Source organism: Nicotiana sylvestris, chromosome 5, assembly GCF_000393655.2.
Source record: "Nicotiana sylvestris chromosome 5, ASM39365v2, whole genome shotgun sequence".
Classification (NCBI taxonomy): domain Eukaryota; kingdom Viridiplantae; phylum Streptophyta; class Magnoliopsida; order Solanales; family Solanaceae; genus Nicotiana; species Nicotiana sylvestris.
The window spans coordinates 65,104,474-65,118,381 of NC_091061.1; the positions used below are offsets into that span (position 1 = coordinate 65,104,474).

The following is a 13,908-nucleotide window of genomic DNA, read 5'->3' on the forward strand; positions in this document are numbered from 1 at the left end:
GGTTGTAAATTGAAATATAGGCTATAAAATTGAAAAGTATGGAGCTCAGTTGTTCTAATGTGAAATTTTTCCAATAAAATTTATGAACAAACATGTATTTGCCAAAACAAAATTGGCAAAATTTATGGGTAAATAGGTCCTTAATGTAATATGTATTCTTCAAATTAAAAAGAAAAAAGAAAAAGAAAAACAGAACCAAGCACTAGCCAAGTCACGTGACACACGAGCCTTTTGCCAGCAATGTGTGCATATGCCACTTGTCCTGACCCCACATAACCAATAACACCTAATGTTGGACTACCCCAATCCAGTCGAACCTTCCATCACGCGTCATCTCAACGCGTAGGTTCACCCTCCAAAAATTGTTCGCACAAACGCGCTTCACTGGCAAACTCAAGAAGATGGAAAAAACCGAAAAAGGAAAAGCATATGTGCAAGAAGTATATAAATATAGAGAGAGAAACTCTGAAGATTCTTTTTTCTCTCTCTCTATTTTCTTCAAACCAAACCCTAGCTTTTGTAGATAGACAGCGATGAGAGAAAATCACACTTCGATGCCTTTTTAGATCTTTGTACTGAGCTCATGTATTTGTTTCTTGCGTTAAAAAGCTAGGGTTTTAGAAGCTTTTGGAAATTCAGTGACGAAATTAGGGTTTTGATGGAGCCTCGTGTTGGGAACAAGTATCGACTGGGTCGGAAAATTGGCAGTGGATCATTTGGAGAGATCTATCTCGGTTTGATTTTTTTTTTTTTTTTTGCAGAAGATTTTTCACTCTATTTCTTGTCTATGTTGATTGATTGATGTTTTTATTTACTTTTATTCTTTTAATTATGATTATGTGGTGCAGGTACTAATATACAGACTAATGAGGAAGTAGCAATTAAGTTGGTAAGTGATTTCTTTTAGTAATTAAGTGTAGTTCTACTGAATATTTGTTGCAAATGAATTTACAGTTTATTGGAAGTTGTTTTTTATTTCTGTTATGTGTTTTTCTGTAAGTATCAGTAGTATGTGTTTTATGGATGGTTGACTTTGAAGTTAACAATTATGTGTCAAAGTTATTGCTTGCTGTCCCCAAAGGGATAGTTCAGTTATCAAGAACAGATAATTGAACTCCAGAGTGACGATTTGTAACTCAGTGGTCATAACATAAGTGATAATCCCCCTTTGCAGAAAGTCTTCGTGATTCATTTGGAAATAAGTTGTTTGTAGAAACTTATGTGCCAAATTAGGTAGTTGATGACTTAGTAGCGTAACATGTTGATGTAATTGCATATTTTGTGAGCTTCAATTATATCATACTGTCTTTTCGATTTGTTCAAGTACATGTGAATGAAGGCTTTTGCTTCCTAGTTCGTTGTATAGTATGAATTTTTCATTGTTTGCGAATTTGAGCATGTATGCTATTCATGATTTATCATTGGAATTATCTTAAAGCAATAAAACTTTCGGGAAATAGTAGTTTTAGTCCCTTAGTTATTTTGCATTACTCCTCTTTTGGTCCCCATATTATTTGATTGAGCACATTTGATCCTTGATTGAACCTAGTGTACAGTTTTGGTCCCTGGTTGACTGAAGCTAACAGATGTTTGCTAAGCGAGCAAACAAAGACAACATAAACTTTAAGCAACCCTGAAACCATTGTCGGGGATTGTTCTCTGCCCTTCTAGATAACAGAGGCAAAAAGCCCTTCCAGAATCTTTGCTCACCCACCAGCCATGGGAAAATGTTATCCCAACTCTAAACAGGGTTTTGGTTGAGCATATCACAGCTTCCGCTAAAATTATTTCCAGTGTTCATTTCCCCAAGAATTCCTCAAAGCTGCAGACTGTGAAGTTGTGGCTTTGGGCTAGGGCTGCGTGACAAGGCAGGGGACTTCAAGGAAGGTGAACACTGAAATGTTGTTTGGGTATTTTGTACACAAGTCATATTGCGCGAGAAGTGGTTTCATTTGCCTGGGGACTTGTCATGCTGCACTTAGCATCTAAAGAAGCTCTTTGTCTTGTGCTCTCTGGGATATTTCAGTGAAGACACCTTTACAGCATCGGTATAGCTGACTACCGAGATTCACTCTCAGGAGAGTGGCACCAAAAATCTATTTCTGACGACTAACACCGTTGGGAGAGAACAATGTACTACCTCTGCAGTCTGGCCAAAATTAGCCTCATTTCCTGCTGCCCCATAGCAAAACACACTTCTTCATAACCACCATTGATGGTGTCAGAAAACCCCCTCTTGGTTTCAGAAATAAAACCCTTCGGCACCCCAAGCGGGTATCAGTTTATGTCACTCTTTTCTTTTATTTTGTCATGAAAAGATTGGCACTTTTTTGTATTTGGAGATTATTAGATCTTAACATTCCCAATTTACTCTTATTCAGTGTTGTCAAAGGCGCACTTAAAGCGAGCTTAAGCCCTGAAGCGAGGCTCAAAACACGTTAAGCGCTTCGCGTCGCTTTGTGGGCGCTTTAGTGTCGCATCAAAGCTCGAAGGCATATTTTTCCTTGCCAATGAGTGTGATCCTGAAATGGCGACCTTAAACAATTGATATTTCACTTTATCGTAAATTTTTTTTCAATTTCTTTGTCCATCTAATTGTTATTCATGCTCATAATGATTATTAGTCTTGGACCACATGCATATTTTTATTTTTTCTCCCGTTGCGCCTTTTTTCATTAAAGCCCACGCTTTATTTGCGCTTCGCACTTAAAGCCCCAACGGACCTTAGACTTTTTTGCGCTTTTCGCCTTTGATAACACTGCTCTTATTGATATGACTTGTTTGGAGAGGAATAGAAAGTGACATGTAGAATTGTTAATATTAACTGTGATGTTTGTATCTTGCATATATTTACCTTACATGTCAAAAGTCTTCCCTTTTTCTTAAACTTTGTGCATGGTCAAGCACTGTGGCATAAGTATGACAGAGAGTTTTTTCTCAACTTCAGCATTGCCTTTTTGAAAAAATAAAAAATATCAGCTGCCGGTTTTGGCTGGAGACAGCATTTACTTTAAAGAATGAAACTATCCAACTAGACTAGGATTGCCCTTTGTGGGGATTTATAATCATTCTATTTTCTTAGCTAGCATTTGGACATAGATTTGATTGAAACTTGCAAAAGGAGTTTTTGAAGTTGTTTTAGAAAATAATTTTTGGAAGTTGAAGTTGTGTTTGGACATGCGTTTTATTTGAAAAAAAAGTTGAAGCTTTGTGAGTGGAAGAAAAAATTTCACTCAAGAACTGCCCTAAACCCGTCTTTGGGAACTTAAAATTTTTGTTCCAAATATTTTTCAAAAACTGATCATATTCCATGAATAAACAATGTTTTCAAAAAATGTTTGGAAAAAAAAAAAGAAATTGCCAAAATTTATGGCCAAGCTCCTGTTTTCTGTAAATTTACATAAGATGAACAAGTAAACTATGACTTGATTTCTCTATAAACATTCTAATTTCGCATGTTTTTAGTTTGAGCGGTCAATCCTCAAAGCTAACACGGAATGTGGTGATCTGGAGGTGATTAGGTTTAAAAAGCTTATGTAGTTTTGCCTTCTTGTTCAATTGCTCAGACAGACAGGGAATGCTCTAACAGAATAGTCTTCTTTGCTTGAGTTCAAGTAGGTAATTGAGAAATCTGTGATTCATTATTTAGGTCCACAAGTGGATGAACTCATTTCTCCCCCTTCCTCTAACCAATCCCCCTACCCCAAAGAAAGTTGGTGCATATAGGCCAATTTCTGGTCTACTTTTTTCCTTTTTGGCAAATGGTGCTCTCACAAAGTGAAATGGAACTATTGGTGCCCACAGCCGCCTGCATGCATACTACATAACATCATTGTTCATAGCTTTGAAACATAAACTATCAGTTGATTCTTGAACTGGGGAAAAAGTTGGATAGAACCCCATATATAGCATATGCTTGTGTCGCAAGTACTTTTAAGATGTTACATATCTGCAAGTCTTTTTTATTTATCTCTGTGTCTGTGTGTCTTCATTTCTTTCTTCTTTTTTGGCTCCAACTATGTGAATGACTTGTGCATTAATTCCTCCATTGTAATTTAGTGTCTGATAAGTGCTGGTGATTTTGCAGGAAAATGTCAAAACAAAGCATCCTCAGTTGCTATATGAGTCAAAGTTGTACAGGATTTTGCAGGGAGGAAGTAATAACTTCTATTGTCTTTTTTGAAAAAACAAACCTTTTCTCTCTTTACTCTCTTTTTGACTACATTTCTATGATTAGGGGTTCTAATTGTGATACTTCTGTTGTAGCTGGAATTCCAAATGTGAGGTGGTTTGGTGTGGAGGGAGATTACAATGTTCTAGTCATGGATTTGCTCGGACCCAGTCTTGAAGATTTATTTAACTTTTGCAGCAGGAAACTTTCCCTGAAGACAGTTCTGATGCTTGCAGATCAAATGGTTAACACTTATAACATTTCTTATTTTGACGTTAGTAATCCTACCTGAACTTGGTGATGACATGGCTATTTTGATTTTTACTGCAGATAAATCGCATTGAGTTTGTTCATTCTAAATCATTTTTGCATCGCGATATTAAACCGGACAATTTTCTTATGGGCTTGGGAAGGCGTGCAAATCAGGTCCTTTATTTTGATTACTATTTTCTAACTCTTTGTTCTCACAAATTCCCAGGATTGTGTTACTGTACTTAAATTTGACTTAAAATGCAGGTCTATGTAATCGACTTTGGTCTGGCCAAGAAATACAGAGACACTTCAACTCACCAACACATACCTTACAGGTAATTTGATAGTATACCCTCCCCCCTCCCCCCCCCCCCCCCGCCCCGCCCCATTTCGTTCTTCCCCTTGATTTTAATAGGTGCAAAAGTCTTTTCTGGTTAGCTTAGCACTCCAAGCTGAAGAGAAAGGCTGAGCATTCCGTTTATACAACTAAGGTTCCATACCTTTGGATATTATGTAATATGAAGCATGTTTTGTTTGTTAATTACTGACAGATTTTTATCCAAAAAAATAAATAGAGAAGACAGAAACAGATATAATTCCTTTTTGCTCTAGTTAGGAAAATGTAAAACTCCAGCTGGGGTTTTATGTATCTTAAAGAAAAAAGACTCCAGCTGGGGTTATATGATAATGAGAGATTATTGCAGGCACATAGATGATGCTAAGACAATTCAAAGTGCATTTCTGTAGGATCTGTTATGTAACAAATGCATTTGTCTTGGTGCTGCTGAAAATTCTTATGATGGGGATATGCGCATATTCCAATTAAAAAAACTGTTAAATGCAGCACAGTTGAGAGTGTCCCTGAATTCTTCTGTGTGCATGCACATGCATTCAGTTATCTGGCATTTGCATATCGTATTTTGCCTGTGCCTTATAAGACATGGTGTTTGACACTGCAGAGAGAACAAAAACTTGACTGGCACCGCAAGATATGCTAGCATGAATACTCACCTTGGTATTGGTAAGTGTTCCTGTTATTTATGTTTGTGTTCACTCTTTGTGCAGTTTAACTCTGCTGTGTTTCTCACTTAATACGCTATTACCGTTGTTCTACCCTGGTATTGGTAAGTGTTCCTGTTATTTATGTTTGTGTGTTCACTCTTTGTGCAGTTTAACTCTGCTGTGTTTCTCACTTAATACGCTATTACCGTTGTTACAGAACAAAGCAGGAGGGATGATTTGGAATCTCTTGGATATGTCCTCATGTACTTCCTAAGAGGAAGGTTAAATTTTGCTGCAATTTCTTTCCTCACTCTTGTTTTATTCAGCTTGTTTGACATCTTTTTATTGCAGCCTTCCTTGGCAGGGGTTGAAAGCAGGAACTAAGAAGCAGAAGTATGAGAAAATTAGTGAAAAGAAGGTGTCAACATCTATTGAGGTAATTTATTTTCTGATTTGGAGATTGGGTTCTACTTGGACATCTCTATGGAGAATTGGTTTACAATTTTGCAGGCTTTATGCCGGGGTTATCCTACTGAATTTGCATCATATTTCCATTACTGTCGTTCACTACGCTTTGAGGATAAACCAGATTATGCTTATCTGAAGAGAATATTTCGTGACCTCTTCATCCGCGAAGGTCTAAGATGAATTTTGAGCTGCTTTTATTTTTAACCGGTAATTTTCAATCTAGGCTCCCGTTTACACGTTTATTTGCATTGCAGGCTTTCAGTTTGACTATGTTTTTGATTGGACCATTTTGAAGTATCAGCAATCGCAAATTGCAGCTCCTCCTTCCCGACCTCTTGTAAGTGGTGGAATATCGTTTTTTCTACCTGTGTGCAGAGCTTATATCTTATGATGGCTGTTTTTTATTAGGGTGCTGGTGTTGGAACCAGCTCAGGCATGCCTCCAGCTATCCCTAATGCAGAAAGGCAGTCAGGTGATATTCCAGTGTACCTGTCCTAATTCTTGTGTTCTCAATTGAGAAAATTGGCATTTCCTCACCTACACATGAGTACTGGTCAAGACCTCTGTGCTCTCTTTCATTTGGGATTTTCCTCACCCCTATTCTCAATCATTTGCAGGTGAGGAAGAAGGAAGACAACCAGCAGATCCTTCTCGAAGGAGGAATTCTGGGCCGCCTATAAATGCAGGAAGTTTGTCCAAGCAGAAAAGTCCTCTCAGAAATGATTCTTCTAGCAAGGATGCTATGGTAAGTTTGAGTTGTTGGATCAAATATGAACTTTGATCTATGGTAAGTTTGAGTTGTTGGATCAAATATGAACTTTGATAAGATTTTAAATTTTGGAACTCTCAAAGGGCCATTTCTGGGAAAGAGATCAGTCCATAATCAAGAGTTGTGAAACCTTGCAGTGTAATTGTCTTGTTGAACTGCTCTGCCAGTTCAAATATAACTCTTGCTTCAGAATTCAGATGCAACCTTGGACAAAGAATACTATTTCTGTATTTTCTTAATCCCAGGAAAATAATAATAATAATAATAGAGATGTGTGTTTCTTAGGTTTCTACATTGTTGAAATGGAAAAGTGGTCTATGCCATAAGTGATCTTTTCCCCCACATTGTAATGAATCATTCCAATTTTGCAGTTGTCAAGCTCCACTTTCCTTGGAAGATCAAGTGGATCATTGAGGCGAGGTCTAGTCTCTGGCAGCCGAGAGACTTTCACTATGGGAAATGACTCTGATCCTACACGTTCTCGAACGCCTGAGGCAAGTCCAGCAACCATGAACAAAATATCAAGTGGACAGAGAAGCTCCCCACTTGTTGGATCATCAGACGCTAAACATGCTTCTTCTGACAGGAATACTTCTGGTATAAAGAACTATGAAACCACGCTCAAAGGAATTGAGAGTTTACATTTCGATGAGGAAGATAGGGGTCACTAATGATTGGAAACCCTTTCATCACATTCTTGTAAATTTCTTACTCGTGTGCTAGACCTCAGGTAGAATTGAGGCCTTAAAAGTTGATTTTTCTTGAATTTCGGGTTGGAATTTAGGGATCTAGAGTGTGATTCGTTCAAGCAAAGATCTATAAGAAATAAATAGATCTGAATGAGTGCTAATGCAGGGAGTCAGGTGGTTTCAATACAAGCTCATTGCCGTGCATGACTCTTTATATTGTTTTTGTCTGTGCAATCAGGCATCTTCCATAATATTTAATCCTCGTCCAGATGATGGGGACTAGTGAAACTGTATATTGGTCGTTGCAATACTAAGATGGTCCACAGTAATGTTTTGGTCGAATGTCACTTGAGTGCAAACTCAGTAGTTCTCACAAATTTTGGGTCGTATTAATGCTTTAGTTTACAAGCATGTGCAGAATCTTATTTTCCTTCAATTTTATCTTGTAACAAGTCAAAGCTTACGCCCATCTCTGCGTTTTCGTCCGCACTCGACATTCACATGGCCAGAGTTGGTAAAACAGGGGAAGTACCCCTCTTATCAGATTGCCCTTTTGGATGTTAGTTTTCTCAGCTTGTGCTAGATAAATTGAGAAAGGTGGTCTCGTTTCCTAAGTGTCATTAACAAATCAACTGAACTAAATGAACCTAAATGTGCAAAATTTGTCTGCACTGGAAAGTAAGCATAGAATGAAGACTGCGGAAATTGGTAGTTCTTAAGGAATTTCTTTCCTTTTAATAATAGTAATATTTGGATCAACTTGTGAGCGCTTGACTATCCACCCAATAATGGTATTTTTAACTAGTATAAATGTCGGATAACTCTCTGCAAGGCGTAGGCAAATAAAAAGACTTAATATTCATTGCATCTCTAATTCAATTTATATCTACACCTAGTATTAGGGGTGACAAACGAGTGGGTCGGGTTGGATCGGATCGGATATGGGCGGTCAAAAACAGGTAATGCAAAACGGATAAATTATCCGACTCGAGATATTTAATACGGATAGAAAATAAGTTAATCGACGATAATATGAATATCCATATTATTCATGGCTTCTTGAATATGCTCACTTTTGGGAAAATTCCTAGTCTCCTAAACTTGAGGAACCCTCAATTTGAGCCTTTATAAATATAAAGAATTAAACCCACTAATTATCCATTGACTATTCATTTTCTAAGTGGATAATATAATTCTTATCCATATTTGATCCGTTTTTAAAAAGTTCATTGTCCGACAAATGTTTTAATAGATAATATGGATAGATAATTATTATTTTTATCCATTTTGCCACCACTACCTAGTATTCATAATTTCCAAATTTTAGACAAATGATTTCTAATTATGAATACAAAGACTTGGAATCAATTCGGGAACCGCATAAGCAAAGTACATTAAAATTGTTTATAGTAGAGAAATTGTCTCCTAATTTCAAATCTACCGTCCCGTTTAAAGCATCTCTTTGCAAGTACAACGTGAATGATATTATACTTCGACATAAGTGAATGATTTCATACTTTGACATTGTACTTCAGATACAACCCTTTGATGTCAAAAACTAGCAGCAGCTACCAATGTATAATATAGTGATATATTAAACAACGCTAGTGTAAATTACTCACAAGTTCATAATCTCAGACACTAGGACCATTAAATTAGACATTCATTACACAAGAAAATATGAAAATGAAAGGAGAGGGCCGGGGGAAGAAAAGAGGTAGATGTGTGGAGAGAGAACCCGCCCAAACAGTACCAGCTTCTATATTTTTGCCACTGAAGCAAGAAAAAAGCTTGTTACAGGAGATCAGCAACATTCGCTGGCAGCTCCTCAATAACAACGTTGTAAAACCTCTGAATATCAGACAGCATCCTCTCATCATCCTTTGTAACGAAGTTGATGGCCACACCCTTCCTACCAAACCGTCCACTACGTCCAATGCGATGAAGATAATTCTCAGGCTGCGTGGGAAGATCAAAGTTTATAACTAGGGAGACTTGTTGGACATCAATTCCTCGGGCCAAAAGATCAGTAGTGATGAGAACACGGGAGGACCCGGAACGGAATTCACGCATTATAATATCTCTAGTGTTCTGGTCCATGTCACCATGGGTAGCTGACACTGTATGGTCTCTGCTTCGCATCTTGTCTGTCAGCCAATCAACTTTGCGACGGGTATTCACAAAGATCACACTCTGTGTAATGGCTAATGTTTCATACAGGTCGCACAGGGTTTCGAGCTTCCATTCTTCCTTATCCACATTGACATAAAACTGTTTGATACCTTCTAAGGTCAGCTCATCACGCTTCACAAGAATCCTTACAGGTTTGTTCATGAACTTTCTTGTGATTTCAAGTGCCTCAGGAGGCATAGTAGCAGAGAATACACCAACCTGAATCTTAGGAGGCAGAAGCTGGAAAATATCATAGATCTGGAGGCAAAAAGAGCTGTACATGAGCATAAATCTTGGGGCAAATAAGCCATGTCGACAGCAACAGTGGATGTACAAACACATGCAAGTGGGGGGGGGGGGTTCTAATTTAATTCATGCTCCCTCCGTTTCAATAAAGACAGTCTTAGTTTGACTTGGCACAAACTTTAATAAAGAATGGAAGACTTTTGAGATATGTGGTCTTAAATAAGCTATAACATTTGTGTGGCAGTAAAACTTTTGAAACTTTTGGTCTGAAACCTACCATAGTATTTGTGTGGCTATAAATGCTTCTTATTAAGGAAATATTGAAAGGTGCCAATTTTTTGAAGCAGACTAATAAGGAAATAGTGCCAATCTTTTTGAAAGAGAGGGAGTAGTAATATTGAAAGACCTTCAAGACACCATAGGAAAAGGGAATGATAAAAAAGAAAATCACACCCAATTACAACTGTGCAACAACTATGTCTCGGCCCCAAACAACTTGGACAACATTGTAAAGCTAAATTGAAATTATCACATCACATAGTTAGGCGAATGAAGTCATGGATTTAGTTCAACATACTTGATATGAAAGAAAGGATAATAATACAGAGAAACAGAGATTTTGTTTGTGCCCCTTTCCACTAAAATTTTGAGCTTGTTGAGTACTCTAACAGCCCTGCGCACTACAAGCATCTTTTCCCATTATAACTGAGCCTCCCTCCCTCCCCTAGCACCAAACAATTGGACCATTTCTCGCAAGTCACAATTTTCATGTACGATGGAAAACTAACAAAGAAAATATTCATTGCACCAGATTATAATAACAAAAATCTCAGAAAAGCTTACTGGTTGGAGAACCTTTTACACTACAGATATATGTCAAGAGGGTACGGATGTACAAAGAAACATGCGCACATATATGGGGGAGATAAAAAGCATATTGGTCAGAGAGGCAGTTTTCAATCTAAAATAGTTGACCTGATCCTTGAAACCTCTGGAAAGCATTTCATCGGCCTCGTCCAATACGAACATCTTTATATGATCAGGGCGAAGTGACTGTCTTCTCAGCATGTCAAATACACGTCCAGGCGTTCCCACAACAACATGAACACCACTTGAAAGGATGCGTTGGTCCTCTCGTACGCTGGTCCCTCCCACACATGCATGTACCTTCACACCAAGGTAGTCACCAAGTGCCCTCATGACCTTTTCAATTTGTTGTGCAAGCTCACGAGTAGGCGCCAAGACTAAAGCTTGACATTCCAACAGTTCATAGGCAAGTTGCTGCAGAATTCCAGAACAAAAAGTAGCAGTTTTCCCAGTTCCAGATTGCGCCTGTTGAATTACATCAAGACCTTTGCAAAAGGGTACAATTCCTCTTTGCTGGATTGCTGAAGGTTTCTCAAAACCTACATGGAAATAGTCCAACATTAAATACATTGTAACCTGATTAATGGATAGAACAATGCTCAGAACAAAGAGAATATCCCACTATAACAATATCAATAGATTTAGCAGGAAACAGAAAGAGCGGGAGAGCTCGTATGTGCAGCAATTCCTTTGTTTCTTTCTTCATCCTTTTTTTTTTCCTTTTTTTTGATTGGTAAGCAAAAGGACAACATTCACATTGATCCAGAACTACAAACTGAAATGTCGCAAAACAACAGGGGACAGAAGTACTCAGTTGTACCTAGAAGATTAACAGTCCACCACCCCTTCTTCTTTATAATGCATGCATTAGTCAAGCAGAAGAAAAGTGGAAACATGTTTCAACCAACCGTATGCATAAATGCCCCTCAGAAGGTTCTCCTGCAAACCCATGGCATCAAAACTATCATAAACCTCATCATATGAAGTAAAGAAATCTTGCCCATCAGCTGAAAGCCTACAATGAAAATCCAAGAAAAGTCAGTTTTTTGGATCCATGCTATAAAGCATAGCGTGGCATATATAAGTAAATGCATGCATCATAACTCATACGAGGTAATAAATAGAGAAAAAAAACAAAAAAATATGAGGAAGAAGCAAGAGCAGTCTTCTATAGATGCATAATTAGAGAGCAACGAAATAATTGGCTCCTGCTACTTACAACTCATTCATTTTTGTGTCAAATTGACGAGCATCAAACTGTGATCCTTCTGGAGCTGCACCCGCCATGACTGGAAAGCATTAACAGCACATCAGCAACAAAGAATCATGGGTAAAATAAAACATTATCAAATAATTGATATCACCATAACTCAAGACAAGTTGACTGAATTTATTACAAATGAGCAGGTACTCATTGGTTCATTTCACTATGCTTTGACTTAGAGAATGTTAAAACACCTATTTCGCCCCTCAGTTGCAATGAATTTGAGAAGGAAAAAATGAACTACATAATATCATATGTGAAGATAAAGTTTAGATCTTCATCTTTTCTACGGTGATTCTCAAACAAATCGTTACTTGGTTAGTTCTTAATTTGCAAATTCCTACTCTTTATCTGGTTGTTTCAACCCATAATTTCTCTTGCTGGAAATGTGCTCAATCATCAAAAGCAAAAACTGAAGACATGCAACAATGATTTGATAAAAAGATTTACTTCTTATGGGAATTAACTTAAATGTTTTTGTTTAAATTTCGTTCTCACACCACCACCTAAACTACCAGCTAAAGCCAAAAAGAATAGGCAGACAAATGCAATGAGAGACTGTGAAAGAATTCACTGTTCAAGAATGACAAATTCAATCTGCTTTATCAAAAAGTTTAAAGCTTGGGTCCTAAGTCCTAACAGTAGGTAAAGAAAACTAGGCTAAAATCCATAAGTAACAGTTGTTCACTACCTTCTACAAACTAGGCCCTCATTCACTCGAAAGTACCAATTCTGCAGCATTCAATATCACAAGTTATGCTCTTGTACCTAATAGTTCAGTTAAATAAATGCCACAAAATCTCAACTTTGTTTCATATACTAACGGAAACGTACCTGAAGATGAAAGTAAGATGGAGATATGACAAAAGAGAAAGTGATGAAAATTAGGGTTTTACGCAAGCTCCTCGGATCTTGAACGTATTGGGAGTTTTTGTGAGTGAGACTGCGATGTTAGAGGAAAGAAGTGCGTGAGTGTGAGGGTTCCTGAAAAGTGCTGCCTTCTTTTTTGCTTTCACCATTTTGCCCTTCGCAAGAATTTGTACTGCTACTGCTACTGCTACACGTTGCCGGGTTTTTTTAGGGCTTCCTTAGAGAAACATTGTTTTTTTTATTCAAGAAATAGCTAGCGGTAACATAATTGACGTGCACAAAGTGACATATCACGCGGTTAAGACGAGTGAATATAATGATTTTGTTTAAAAATATTAACAATATTAAATCAGAAAAACATAAATGATTACATACCGAGGCAGATCCAGAATTTGAAGGTTCCGGGTACCATATTACTTTGAACTTTGACTTGATCTCTTTTGAGTTTCGGTTCGGATTATTGTGTTGTGGGTTTATATAGATAAAATGATGAAATAAAACAATTTAATAATTATGCAAAACAGAAAACTTCAATAATATAACTAATATCAACAAAAAAATAGTATTTATAATTGTCTTAATTTTCATATTCTGGAGTTATGATTTGACAAAAAGATGCACAAATAAGACTAAAACTCTTTATAGATGCATATTTAGATACTCCAAGCAAAAGCTTACTTAATAAACACAATTTTTTTTTTTGGGTAGAACACATAAACTTTGAAAATAGAAGCAAGAATATATAAAATTAAGAAAGTCAACAGGAACTCATAAGGAAAAAAGAGTCAGCAATAATTGAAGAAAAGGAAAGAAAAGGAAAGAAAAGAAGAAGCAACGAAAAGAAAGAAAATAAGCACTCAAAAAAAAAGGAAGAACGACAAATCTCCTGCAAGCTTCAAGCAAATCAGAATTAGATATGAAAAATGAAGTAGCCGAGGATCGATCCCACGCCTTAAGGGCGAAACTTTAAGCTATGCGCCAGTGGCACCAAGCAGTCATTTGTTTTGACGGGTGCCACTTTGTTTATTTATTCTATTTTCTATATATACATACATATACATACAACGTTTCGACCGAGGTGTGCGGGTGGCGTGCCACCCCCTTCCTCCTTAGTAGATCCGCCCCTGATTACATAACT

General features: G+C 37.3%; 2 protein-coding genes across 4 annotated transcripts; one reads left to right on the forward strand and one right to left on the reverse strand.

Annotated features, from left to right (window-relative positions):
- The first annotated feature begins 416 nt into the window (after window positions 1–416).
- Window positions 417–7,693, forward strand: LOC104216379 (casein kinase 1-like protein 2). The gene is made up of 14 exons (XM_009766400.2): window positions 417–734; window positions 849–889; window positions 4,088–4,157; window positions 4,267–4,415; window positions 4,502–4,597; window positions 4,688–4,758; window positions 5,383–5,444; window positions 5,643–5,706; window positions 5,777–5,861; window positions 5,936–6,062; window positions 6,148–6,230; window positions 6,302–6,365; window positions 6,511–6,638; window positions 7,034–7,693. The coding sequence occupies exons 1-14, from the start codon at window positions 659–661 to the stop codon at window positions 7,331–7,333; spliced, it is 1,416 nt and encodes a 471-aa protein (XP_009764702.1). The 5' UTR covers window positions 417–658; the 3' UTR covers window positions 7,334–7,693.
- A 1,149-nt stretch (window positions 7,694–8,842) lies between these two features.
- On the reverse strand, window positions 8,843–12,916 carry LOC104216380 (eukaryotic initiation factor 4A-15). 3 transcript variants are annotated; one of them, XM_009766402.2, is made up of 6 exons: window positions 12,735–12,916; window positions 12,592–12,632; window positions 11,856–11,925; window positions 11,545–11,651; window positions 10,745–11,175; window positions 8,843–9,781 (listed from the first exon to the last, which is right to left on the reverse strand). In XM_009766402.2, exons 3-6 carry the CDS (start codon window positions 11,921–11,923, stop codon window positions 9,146–9,148), a joined length of 1,242 nt encoding a protein of 413 aa, XP_009764704.1. In that variant the 5' UTR covers window positions 11,924–11,925; window positions 12,592–12,632; window positions 12,735–12,916; the 3' UTR covers window positions 8,843–9,145. The 3 variants fall into 3 exon arrangements, with proteins under 3 accessions (XP_009764704.1, XP_009764703.1, XP_009764706.1); XM_009766401.2 differs by lacking the exon at window positions 12,592–12,632 and having other exon boundaries at window positions 12,735–12,915; XM_009766404.2 differs by lacking the exons at window positions 11,856–11,925; window positions 12,592–12,632; window positions 12,735–12,916 and having other exon boundaries at window positions 11,457–11,569.
- Between the last annotated feature and the right edge of the window lie 992 nt (window positions 12,917–13,908).